The sequence below is a fragment of the Pristis pectinata genome, chromosome 8 (genome assembly GCF_009764475.1).
Source record: "Pristis pectinata isolate sPriPec2 chromosome 8, sPriPec2.1.pri, whole genome shotgun sequence".
NCBI classification, from domain to species: Eukaryota; Metazoa; Chordata; class Chondrichthyes; order Rhinopristiformes; family Pristidae; genus Pristis; species Pristis pectinata.
The window spans coordinates 53,382,150-53,396,010 of NC_067412.1; the positions used below are offsets into that span (position 1 = coordinate 53,382,150).

General features: G+C 39.2%; 1 protein-coding gene across 1 annotated transcript in view; it reads left to right on the forward strand.

The window, feature by feature from the left end:
- The window catches only part of LOC127573786 (deleted in malignant brain tumors 1 protein-like), a 125,440-nt gene that overhangs the window by 20,824 nt on the left and 90,755 nt on the right, over positions 1–13,861 (forward strand). Inside the window, exon 5 of the mRNA XM_052022291.1 lies at positions 3,767–4,081. Within this exon, the coding sequence (XP_051878251.1) occupies positions 3,767–4,081 (315 nt within the window). The remainder of the gene's footprint in view (positions 1–3,766; positions 4,082–13,861) is intronic.

Below are 13,861 nucleotides of genomic sequence, written 5' to 3' on the forward strand. Positions count from 1 at the left end.
CAATAGAAAACAAAAACAAAACTTGCCTCAGAAATCGCTCAAGTGACTATGCACCGTGCAACTTGTCAGATACACAGCACTTTCCTATTCTATGAATCACGAATACACCATGTTTTCTCCGTGTTATCTCGCCAACTTTTCATATGATGTGCAAATGTTCTTTGTTATTGCAGTCCCCTTGCAGGAAGATCTGGAATATCATTAATTTCACAAACGTTGTCTCTTCCTTCATGTTGAATATTTCCTCCTTTGTGCAGGAGCGCAATGTGTTCCCAACTTACACCAATATTTCAAGATTTCTTACCATTTAAAGCATTCAGTTTTTCAAGCAATGGATTACTTCTAAACTTCCCTCATTGCCCCAGGGAATAACTTCTCACCCATGCTATTAATATATTTCTGTCCATCTATATTCATTTATTTCTTTGAAATGTATTTGACACTTCACGTTTTAACATCAGAAAGAATGAAAAGAATGGAATAATTATTTATTTTTTAAGCATTAGTAATATCTATAGATAACGAACTGCCAAAGTTATGCTCCGTGACATATCACCAGGAACAGCATGTCCACTTGAAAATCCCAATATTTTTCCCATTGTAATTATCCATGATAATATTTTACAAGTGACCTAATGTGGGCTTGGTTTGTGTAAAAGACTTCCGTTTGTTATATTATGAAAAGACTTCAGAAAATGATGCTCTCTATTAAGAAGGTGGGCATATGATCGAGTTTTGAAAAGAAAGGTTTTCTTACATAAATCTCACATACCATTTAGTGTGCCTCACAACGTAGATGGACGGATGATGTTTCCCCTTCCCAGGATATAAAACTGGAAGATCTAGTTTCAAAGTGTGGATTTTACTGTTCGGGTCTGGAATGAAAAGCACTTTCGTCAGCCAAAGCGCAGTGAACTTTCAAACTTCTTGGCTCATGTTTAGCTGTTCAGCTGTTAACTGTGCTTAGGACAGGTATAGATGTTTTCCCAAATGTCAGAGGAAGAGTATTAGTGGTTTGGCAGATGTATCGAGCAAGAATGAATGACGGTTATATATTGTTAAGTTCGTTATTTAACATTCACCTACTGTAAATGATAATGTGTCTTCAGCAGTTCTATGGGGAAAGGGGAATTTTATATTCAGTGAGAGAAACCTATTCCATTCATTCTGCCTCCCAGCTAAGAAACACAATCAGTCGCATTTCTAATTATCTCTAATCCTTCAACATGCGTCTGTCAACTGCACACCAAGTCCCGTTTGCGTCTGAAGTTCTGCCACTTCATTTCTAGTCGCAGCTTACACTTTACGGACTGTGTGCAGCAGCCTACCTTATTGACCTTAAGGAATATCGCAGCCAGAAAAGATACACTGTACCACAGATTGGGATGTTGAATATTATGTCAGAATGAGAACGATTCAGTTGTTCTTTTATTATCCAGCATCTTTGGACAGATAAAATTTACAAATGGAATGTCCGAACTGTCGGGTTGTATTTAAGATATTTTGGAAGTTTCCTAAAAGGTAACTAAAGGGATAAATGAAGGTAGGCCTGTGGTTGTTGTCTATCTGAACTTTATTAAGGCATTTTACAAGGTCCCGCATGACAGGTTGATCTGCAGGGTTAGGTCGTATGGGATCCAGGGGCACCAGCGAGGTGGATTCAGAGTTGGCTGGATCATAGGAAGTGTAATATGATGGTTGAAGATCGATTCATTGACTGGAGGCCTGTGACTAGATGGGTGCCCCAGGGATCATGGTTGGGACCTCTGTCATTCATTATGTATGTAAGTGATTTGAATATGGATATACATGGCACGAGTAGCAAGTGTACTGATGATAATAAATTGGGAGATTTCTTGATAATGATGAAGGTTACAATGAGTTGCAAAGCGATCTTGATCAATTAAGGAGATGCGCTGAGCAATGGCAAATGAATTTCAACTTAACTAAGTGTGAGGTGATTCATTTTGGACAGTAATACCAGGGTATGACTTAGGCAGTGAACCGCAGGATATTGTTGAGGATTGTGTAACAGAGGGAGTACAAGTGCAGTGTTCGCATAGAGCGTCCCCTCAAGTGGACAGGATGCTGAAGAAGGCGTTTAGCATACTGATCTTCATCAATAAGGGCATTTTCAGGAGAACGGACGACATATTGTAGTTATAGAAGTCGTTGTTGAGATCGAATTTTAAGTATTGTGTACATTTTTGGACACCCATTAGAAGGAAATACATTGTCAAGATGGAGGGTGTGCAGAAGAGATTTCCGAGCATGCTGCTTTGACCAGAGGTCCTGGGGTAGAGGGAGGGGTTGGTTGCACTGTACTTTTATTCGCTGGGCGTGGGAGAAAGAGTGGTGACCACAGAGAAGTTTATAAAACATGAGGTGTATGGAGAAGGTGGAAGATCATCGTATTTATCCGTTGGGTTTGGGAGTCCAAAACTGGAGGCAGAGATACAAGATAATAGAGAAGAGATTTAAAGGAGACCTAAAAGGTAACTTCTTTATATAGTGAGTGGTGAGTCTCTGGAATTAGTCGCCAGAAGGGTTGGTTGAGGATGGTACAATTGTAACATTTAAGAGGCATTTGAACAGATATATGGAGGGGAAGGCCTTTTACGGTTACAGGCCGAGCCCGAGCAACTGGGACTGGCAGGGCGGTTGATGTGGTCGGAATAATCCAGTTATGCTCAAGGGCCTCTTTCCACGTTATATTACTCTATGACTCTGTTAAATAGGTGGGCAAATGATCCCGTGTTGAATAGAAAGAGAGGTAATTTAAGATTGTGCTCACATAACATTTAATGTGGCTAAATATACTTAGAGTAGATGGTGGGATGAAGCTTCCTCCTCCCAGGATTTCTTGAAACAGAGGCTTTGATTTCAAGTTATGGATTTTCCTATTCGGTTGTGCGATGAAAATAAACCTCTGAATTCAAAACAGAGTGGATTTTCTAAATCCTTTCCTCAAATTTATGTGCCCGTTCAGTTGCTGATGTGTAGAAGAGACGTATAGATTGTTGTAATAACTGTCAGATGAATTGCATAGATATCTTGACAGATATCTCGGAGAAGAACGAATAACAGTTATCTGTTGTTGAATGCATTTATCCTTCACCGACTGTAAATAGTGCTTTGCAGTCAGCGAAAGCGATTGGCCAAGGGATAATATGAATTATATGGGAAAAATCCATTCAATCCATGCTGTCTCCCAGCTGAGAAGTCCCATCAGTTGCATCTGATTACCTGACCCCTACATTAATTCTCTCTAACCAACAACATGTGTTCTTTCAACTGCCAATGAATTCCTGTTTGATTTTGAAGTTCCCCCACCTGAGCTCTAGCCGCGGCATATACTACACGGGCTGGATGCAGCAACTTATCTCTTTGGCTTTTAAGAACTTGGTAACCACAAACGATACATTGTACTGCAAAATGGGAATTTGAATTACATGTTAGGATGAACAAGATTCAAACGTCTGTTTCAAATCCTTCAATGAACCGAAATAAGTTATATATGTCCCAACGATCAGGGTGGGGGTGGGGGGGGGGGTGCGGTGGAGAGATTGTATTAAATACCTGAGGCCAAATATTTCATAGAAGCCCATATATTTTGAATGTGGATTATTTTGTGGATTATCTTACTTATCCACAAGGAATTGAGTATGAATGCCACTCAAAGTTTTGAAGTGACACAAATGTTTCTTATGAATTTCTATTTACCAATCATAATTGATTAAATATAATGCTGATAATTATTATACAGGACACAAGGACCTCAGACTCGAATCTGGGGCGAGTCGCTGTTCCGGACGTGTCGAAATCCAGCAGGGAAACACATGGGGGACGCTCTGTGATGCCCACTTTGATTTTGAAGAAGCCGCTGTTATCTGTGAACACCTTCAGTGCGGGACGGTGGCCGAAATCTTGGGTGGAGCTCACTATGGTAATGGTACAGGTCCAATGTGGAAGCAGAAGTACATGTGCCAGGGGAACGAGTCCCGATTATGGGATTGTCCTGTATCGTCCTGGGCTCAGTTCATCTGTTCAGATGGAAGTAACGCCGGTGTCATTTGCTCAGGTGAGTCCTCCATGTCTGTTCATCTGACATAAAATGACATAGGCAAAAACAGTCTCATCGGCACATCGTATCTACGCCACCAATTATCGTCTATCTGTACAACATATGTTTTCTCTCGAATCTCCATCGGTTCCTCTGCTGATTCCCTTGCATAATCAGCTGCTCTAGATGTGAGTTGTAGTTGCCATTTAACATATCAATCAGCATATCGTTTGACTGGTAAGAGGAAACAGCAACTCTTGGGTGAAACCCAAGTAATCGCAGTAAATAGTTGCAATGTCTCTCAAACCATTATAGGATTTCCTGGGCAAAGCGAGTCGCTTGAGCCGTGAGCAAGCATCACTGACTGCTGGACAACTGTGCGCCCTATTTCCTTCCTGAGTTTTTCCCACAGAAAAGGCGTCTGTGAATTATTGTCTGAAATTGTTTCAAACCATTAGCACTTAAGAAAACCAACATCTTGTGCCGCATTTCTATTGTTTCCACATGATGATTAAACTTGATAGGCAAAACTGTTAATTGTTTCTGCAGTATCCCATAGAGAAATTTCCTGATTTGCACCGTTCTATCCCAAACGTTCAGCAATTAAACGCAGATTTTCCTAGATGACCAAGAGGGTAAAATGTGAAAAAGAGCAGAACATAAGAGGCTATGTCAGGTGCCCAGTCAGTTAACACAAGAAAGAACGAGGTTGATTAAAGAACTTTCAGAATGTAATTAAAACATTGTCAATAAATAATGCTGAGGGTCATTGTATAAAATCTGGTCGATTTGATGCAAAGGTGCGTCCCAAAGTACAACATAAAAATACTGTACTCAAGACTGAAGCCCAAAGCGCATGGAACAAAGGAGCTCTGTCTGCATGTATTGATAATTGACAATCTAAAGGATAATATGGGAGTTAGATGTTATATCGTGATTATTTGTTTGAATACATTGAAGTTATCGAAGGACTGGTACAGTTAACTGGTTTTCCTTGACAGATATTATTATTGGTCTTTTGTGTATGAACCCACATTCAGACATTTAAAGTAGGAATAGACAACGTCCGTCTTGGATTCTCGAGCAGCTCTGCACGTAATAGCATCATGGATGAAATTATAGTTATGTCACCACCGCATTCCTATTTACCAGAGTTATACTTTCACTTCTGAAGTACACATATTTATCTGCGAAATATTCGAAGTCTCTTTGTCCTCTGCTGTTTGTACAAGAAGCTTCCGATCTCTCATGCTGTTCTCGGCTTCATCCCTGTTGTAATTAGTGACTCCTAATTTCAAAATCTTGATAAAATACTCCAGATTCTTCCATAAAAGGGCTTACTCTTTCTAAATCCACACTGTCAAGAAAACTCACGATATTATATAATTAACTCAATTCCCATCTTACTCAAACGTCAGCGGATTCAAGCCAATTCTGTCTATGAATTTCTCTTAAGGCACCTCAGACATCCCCCATATTACTTTAGTGAACCTTCTCTGAACTACTTCTATTCCCTTGGCTTTCATTATTAAATATTGAAAGCTATACTGTAAACACCAGTCCAATATTTTATTCAGCATAATAACATCTGTAAATGACACAAAACTCCGAGGCATATGGATCAGTGAGGAGCATAATAATAATTTGAGGAGCTTTGAGCAGGTTTCTGGAATAGACACATCGGTGGAAGCTGAAAATCTCTGCTCATAGAAACAAACTGATAAAGATTGTTTGGAAAAAAGTAGAATTCAGAATGTTAGCTGGACGGTAGCATTCCAAAAGGTATAGCAAAAAGAGATAGAAATGGGTGTGCAGGCGTATAGATCATGGAAATTGGCTGGCAAGTTGACAAATGTTAAAGCAAACTTAAGGGTTTCGGGTTCTGTAGTGGCTGATTATCGAACAAGTAATCCAGACGTCTTCAACAACAATATTAATGACCCTAGGGGAAATGCTACCATTGCAACAATGGAATTAATTTTAATTTGTAAAACAATACGGTGAAAATTTGGACTTAGAATCATCTGCTTCACTAATGTCTTTCAGTGTGTGAGGTCTCCCATCCTATGCGTGTTAACATATCCCATGCCACGTGGCTGACAATTAAGATTGTCAGTGGTAATTACAAATTCTCAGCACGACCTTCAGGCCAGTTTCCAAGAAGAATTGGATCCTTCTTTTTATTACGAGGAAATAATCGAACGCAAGCAGGGATTTCATGCGGAGCCGTTGCAAAATGTTGCTTCAACTTTACTATTATGTGCATTCCCCGCTGAAAAACGTTGGAGGAGATATGACGCAATTAAAAGGGGTGTATAAGAAATTGACCAAACGAATACAAAGGACTAGGCCATTGAGTTATATGGAGAGGAGCAATTCTTTTTCCTTGGAAGCGAAGATAACATGTTGAGAGGCCACCTTGTGAAGGTAACTGAGAACTGGAAATGTATAGCACAGCAGATAAAGATAAATTCTTTCCATTGGTAGATGAACCATGAGAGTGGCAGATATAAATCTACCAGGCGAAAAGAAAGATACGTGATCTGAGACACTGTATTTTTTTTATTCAGTGAGCATATTCGATACACAATGAACCATCAACAACCCTGTGGTTTGCTTTAATATTTTGGCAACTTGGCTGCTCAGTATGAACCGAGGTATAATCGATAGAAAAAAAAATAATAAATGGGAGCCTTATGCGGTTATAAATGAAAAATAAAATCACGTTAGGAGGGAGGGAGTGTGAAAGTGGGGCTAAGCTGTGTGGAAACAAACACGCGCGCGCGTGCGCGCGCACGCACACACACACACACAAACGTACAATCCATATATATTGAGGGAAAGAGAGAGCGAGAGAAGGGGGGAGATAGAGTGAACTCACGAACTCAATTGATCACGTTGCGTAGCTCATGCCGTTGCATTGTACCCTATTTCTACTCGACTCCGAACAGACTTCGTTAGAGGAGATCTTAGAGCTAAGTTTCCTTCACACAGAGGCTGGTGAATATCTGCAATAAGCGTAAATATCAGGTAACTGTGGCAGGTACTAGTCCAGCGTTTAAAAATCATTTGGATATATACTTGGTAAGAAAGGAGTAGAAGGATACGGGCTTAATGAGGGCAATTACGATTAGTGTACAGTGGTACCCAGTTGTCTTGAAAAAGGTAGAGCGTCAGGCCCCGTTTATTTTCTGTCTGATCCTGTGATTGTATGAATCTACATTCAAACATGAAGTTCAAACCGTCTGTTAATAATAGAAATGCTGCATTTCTGTATCAACATGTGCGGTAATTCGTTAAAATTCCAACCAGTTTTGAGAGTTATTAAAGTACTTCATCGTGTCCAAGGAGGCAGGTTTTTTCCACTTTTGTGTACTTCGATAAACAGAAGTTATAAGTGGAAATGCATGATTTGCAAAATCAGGAAATAATACATAATGAAAATTGTTGGAGTTCTGCTTTGGTAACGGTCCCGTGACGGACTGGAAAACTTAAGGTGGAGAGCAGAAGGAAAATAACATCAGAGATAGGCGCAGGAGAAGGCAATTTGGCCCTGACCCTACCTAAGAACATAATGACTGATCGTTAATTTCAATATTTCCCTGCCATGTCACATATCCCTTCGTTTCTGTAACGTCCAGAAGTTTGTCCTGTTCGGCCTTCTGTAAAATGAATGACGGACAACCAATCACCCATTCCCACAATTCACTGATTTGTAGAAAGCCAAAGATTCACCACACACTGAGTCAGTACTGCTCTCCTCCTTTCTTTCATAAATGGCCTGCCGATACTCTGAGACCATAAATCTTAGTTCCAGATTGGTTTGCCGAAGTATCTTCCCGCAATTATTGTCGACTTCCAGAGGAATGTTACTTGCATCAATTATTTCAGTCAGAATTGTAAAGACCAGCGAGCTGGCCTACTCATTCTCTTCTCACGTGACCAATCCAGTTTCCCAATTACCATTATGAGAAATATTTTCCGAACTCTCCCCTCAAGTAAGTTCCTACTGTTTTAATTTGACGTAAGTAAGGATCAATATAATTGCAGTAGCAATTCGTTGCTCCTGTACTCGAATGCTCACGCAACAGGATGAACATACCATTTGGTGATTTAATTGACTAATACATCTGGATGTGAGCTTACTAAGATTTATAAACATTTCTCAATCTCCAGCCATTTAAAATTGCTATTTATGCCGTCTTTTCCTTCAAATGATAACATTATATTACTCCATATTACAGTTCACATGGCATGTTGTTACCCACTTCCCTCAGCTTGCTTAATTTGAAGCATAATCAATTTACATTTTGTCCTTGCATTCACTGTCAATCATTGACAGCGCTGATGTATTTTACCCATATTGTATTTTCTTCACATTCCACGTCACAGCAGCCTTGAGAATATGGCATGTTTTCCCCTCAGCAAACGAACTGAATTAACATGCGAACAATTGCTGCTAAAGCACGGACCACTATGAAATCCCACTCGCAATTTCTTGCAATCCAAAAAAAAACATTCACTCCAACTCTCCTGTTTAAGATTATCAAAAAAATCTTAGTCCACCTTCTTAAGAAGAGGGGTTATATTTTCCAAATTTGCAATATGCAGTATTTTTTCAGTATTTATAGAATTGTGGAAGGTAGTAGCAAAACCATTCATTTTATTCATTGCTGCCACTTGCAAAGCCCTACCAAAGTCTCTTGGAGGTTACGAATTAATTTGACGTAGACACTGCGTTTAAAGGACGGATTATAGCAGTGAAAGTGCACGCAGCTCTTTTGCACTTTATTGCAATAATATTAGTGCAATAATAACATTTAAAACTCAACAGATGTCGTGGTTTGACGGTGCAGGCAATAATTGTTTAAGGTGGTTGACTGAGTCCAACTGATCAGGATGCTTTTCCCTGCATGATGTCAAGTTTCTACCAAATTGTCAGAACGACATATATCTGGAAAATGGCAGCATATTTCATTGGACGTGTGCATCATAGATTGTGGACAGTATTTATAATGTCAGAAGGGGAAATGAAGTACTCTCTGGAAGATACACAGTTCTTTCAGGAAAACAATTTAATTTTCTGATTTAGTTATGCTTCTTGTCAATTATAACCCCAGGATATTGATATCAGGGACTTCGATTTTATTGTCAGTGGCTATCAACAATAGGTTTTCAGACTCTCTTCTTCTAAAGTGACATTGCGTGAAGTTTTGTGATGTGATTAACCCACAGTTGGATTTTGGCAACGTCTTCTGCAAGCAGAAATAATCTGCTTACTGTGCTGAATCGAATCAAACATCGTGAACGTGCAATGCCCCAACAATTGTGAATTTTCCTAGGGGCCCATTAATGCGTTTTACGAATGGCTACCTGTTGCCACGCTGAGTTAACTATTGTTTTGACATCACGCACTATCTCTCTTGACGTCTCCTTGGAGTTCAACCTTTTCGTCAGGTTTGAGCCAAGTCTATATGAAAAGATCAGGTTTAGAGTCCACCTGTAGTATCCAAAACAGTACATAATGAGCACCTTGGAAGCAGTATTTATGAGAACATTTATCAATGACACTTAATGTTAGTTTCTGCTGATTTAAAGTGGACTCACTGAGTGCTAATTCACCAAATTGTTATTTTCTCCGTTTGTAAACAAGACATGACTATGTAACTGCGCCTTTGATAAATGTCAGTGCTGTAGCTATGCTGGACCAGTTTCGCTAGATACACAGCTAGCTCTGGGGTGCATGTCTTCAGAACAGCAGTTGGGATGTTGATAGTCCCTCAGCACCAGCTTTATCTCATGATTTCTTACAATTCTTGATATCACACGGAGTGAATGGACTTTTCTGAAGACTAGCTTGTGTGATACTAGGGATCCTGGGAGGAAGACGGAATGGATAATCTTTTCAACACTTCGACATTCATATGGTTGTGTATGCTTCCGCGTTGTCCTCAACATTCACCAACAGCACCATCATACTAGGTGAAGATTTTCTCTGAGTCTCATTCGCCTGTGAGATATTTAATTGTCCACAACTATAACTTTGCTTTTCACAGCAGAGCTGGTCCCTAAATGTAAGTTGTCAATTGTTCAGATCCGTGTTTCGAATGCTACTTTTTCCGTCTTCGTTCTGTTTCATAAGATCGGTACCTAGGCTCTTGGAAAGCTCCGTGCCGTTCCATCTGCACATACATTTGAACCAGAGTTGATTGCCGTGGTTGGATGATGAATTTAATAGTAGAGCGAGGTATTTTGCAATACACGTTCTTGTATTGCAGCGATGTACATTTCTGGACCACGGACCCTTGTAGTTGTCTCTGCTGCGGATAAATTGGTGAACGTCAATTAGTTTTATACATTGTGGTGCTTCGCACTGTACCAGAATAGGTTTCTTCTGGAAATTAAATCGTGTCAAGCTTGGATAGAGCTGATGGTAAAACAACACACTCAGTCATGCAGATCGAAATCCCAAATCTGGAGTAAATTGTGTGTTTTTGGCAGGGCATTTATTCCAGAAGGACTTCTACAGCATTCGTGTTTCTGTCTGCCTGTTGATCATTCCTAAACCAGTCATTGTTGTTTCCCAATGTTCAGCCTTTTCACAGATATATAATTGCACAGTGCTTCCGTCGTGGGGTTTTAAATACGGGTTGGTGGATAGTCCGTCCTTGATAGAAAATTACTAGCTTCGTAAATTATCTGAAACACATCCAGAGATTTTCTTCCACTAAAGAAAAAATTAATGAGAGGAATTTTTTCAAGCAAACTGGTCTTTTTTACTGTCACTGCTTATTAAAGTAATATATTTGGATACTGACACAACATATGCGTCCTTGGCCCAGATGTTAAATTTAAAAACAGCACTTCAGATAAAACAAAATGGCCTCTGTCCCAAATGGAATGACATATTCCTATATATCTGAAGTCTCGCATGAACCCACATCCTTCTTTGGCAGAAGCCAAAATAGCTTCCGGACTGACACAGACAGAAGTTACTCTCATGGCTGTGAAGTTCATCGAAAACAGAGTTTTTATTCAACATCTGTATAATTTTGTTCCGTATTGGATGAACTAAATTGTAAAGAATTGTAAAGAATACCCCTTTGCTATTCAATCAAACCTGTAACAAAAGTGAACTGTCATTCTCCAAGTTGATGCACTTCTTATCCCCACAGGAAGCTGGACAGTACATCATTTCAGATTATGTGTTTAAGGGCAAGTGACTAATTGGAGGTATTACATGCATCATAACACCATGACTCCTGAATGTATGTCTGTAACTCAGAGTATCGTATGCTTCTCCGCGATATCCTCCCCAATCACTTTTAGTGAGTTCCAATAACTCTCCACTGATTAGGTTGACGTGTTTCATATGAATTATTGACTGAAGTGTTTCTTCGCAATCTTTCATTGATAGCGTTTTGTTATAATCAACTGCACATTGAATTATGTTACTTTAACTTCATCTATTTTTCGAGTCTCTATCAGGAGTCGTTTCTGACTTACATTCTAAAGAAAAATAATACACAAACTCTGATATGTTTGTTTCCGTACTTCTGTAATCATATTTATAAACCGTGTCCTAACAGTTTTCTGTAATTTAATCCAATATAAATATGTCAAATACGGGTCTAAATAGTGTTCTAAATGCGCGCTTACCATGAAATGGTACTCGTTCTGATATATATATTTTTTCATTTCTATCCATTTTGAATTCCAAAAAAAATCGGTCTTCTTTTTAACAAGGGACTGCCGTAGCAAAATATCCTCATTCTTCTAGCCTTTTATCCTTATTCCTCGCCAAAACTTGCAATATTCTATTTGAAATATAATGTCTTGCATTTATGAGTTAATTTTATTTTGTAATTCTTTGCTCCTTCTTGCATTTTAATTGATTTGTTTCTGTATTTTGTTGGAATTCCCCTGTAAATGTTCAACGCTCAAACATCACACAAATACCTTTATCATCACTCCCGGCATCACACCATGGACCAATCTATTATGCTATCAAATTAGACATAGATTTTTATTCCAAAGACTAACATATAAACGGATGAAAGAAAAATATCACCTCCTTCCTGGAGATAATACCACTGATTCGAAGATCGTGGCTCATCTGATTATGTGTTCAACTTGATTCCCATGTAATCATGGTGCTTTTTCCTCCCTCTGCTTAGTAATGATTTATCTGTCTTCCTTGAAAATGTTGAACGTTTCCACGAGTACTGCCCTTTGCAAATGACGGTTTCAAAGATCCAAAAGCCTCTCAGAGAAATAACATTTACCCCGACCCACTGTTAAATGTGGAGACCTTGTTTTTCTGAACAGCGGCGTCGTTTTCTATATTCTACTGCAAGAGGGTTTGTCCACTAGTTCTTGAGGAATTCACTGCAGGGCTTCCTCAGCTTGAATTCATCGGCCATTCAACCTACATTTTTTTCCATAAATTATGATCCTTCCCCCTTGTATTCATTTTCATTCACAGCCTATCGGCTGAAAGCGCAGCTCATATGTGCATGGATCAAAACCTACAAAAAGCCACGTATTTGTCCAACAATGGCTAATTTACATTCATACCACAAAAACACTGGGCACAGATTATTTTAGATGAGGGAGAACATGGCCACTTACCACTAATATTTGGAGGCATTTACTGTCATTGGATCCCCAACCATAATGTTATGGGCTACCTTTACATAAAAACTCAACTACACTGGCCAGAACATGCTATGACCAAAAGTGCGGTTCAGAGACTCGGTATCCGTAGTTGATGATAGGCTTCTTGTCACCCCAACATCTTCCCACTATCAGAATGATAGATAAGTATGATGGACATCTTTTCAATTGCCTTGAAGAGTACAGTGCCAACAACATTCATGACGCTGGACAGTCACCAGGTCAGTGCCTCCGACTCATTTCGTAGCCAGGAAACCACGAGTTGCATCCATTCCCATCGTTGTCGCCGCACAGCTGCTACGATGTATTCCATCTACAAAGCGCACTGAAACTAGTCATCTAATTTTCACCGGAAGCATTTTCTAACCTCTACCACCAAGAGTGAAAGGTAAATTTAACCATACGCAAATTTCATTTCAAATCACACATATTTTGATTCGGAATTATTTCACTGGTCTTTCGCTTCCACGTGTTCTAAATCCTGAAACTCGTTATCCACCAGTACTGTTAGATGAGTTTTATCAGGATTGCTGGTTTTCAAAAATATAGTACACCACCAGCATCAAGCGGCAAATAGGAACAGAAGATAAGTGATGGTTTTGGCAATGATGCCTTGATCCACTTCAACTTACGTATATCTTTTTGTCCCCTCTTTATTTATATTTCATCTCCACAAAATAATTTCTTACTTACATTTGCGTCATTTTTTTTTGCAAACATACAATGTATGCTATCATCCAAAGCATTTCCATGGGTTTTAAAATTTTAAAGCCCCAGCTCTGATTTCTGTGGCATGAGAATCACTACGTTTTCACATGCAGAATAATGATAAGTTAATGCATATTTTCTGTTTCATTCTAACCAGGAAACATTCTTTCATTCCAGGTCCTAACCTATGGTTTCGAAGCGTAGACTTTGTTAACCGTTCTTCTTTCCACAAATGCTGCAAGATCTATTGAATACTTCCACAACTATCTGTTTATTTTCTGCATCTCTCTGAGCCATTATTTTCATCCAATGTCATAATATTTTATTTATTTCAATAGTCTATTAACGATTGACAACATAAGTTAACGTTGCTCGCAAACAGGCGTATCTCCAGCTCTTGCACTCACAGTGTAC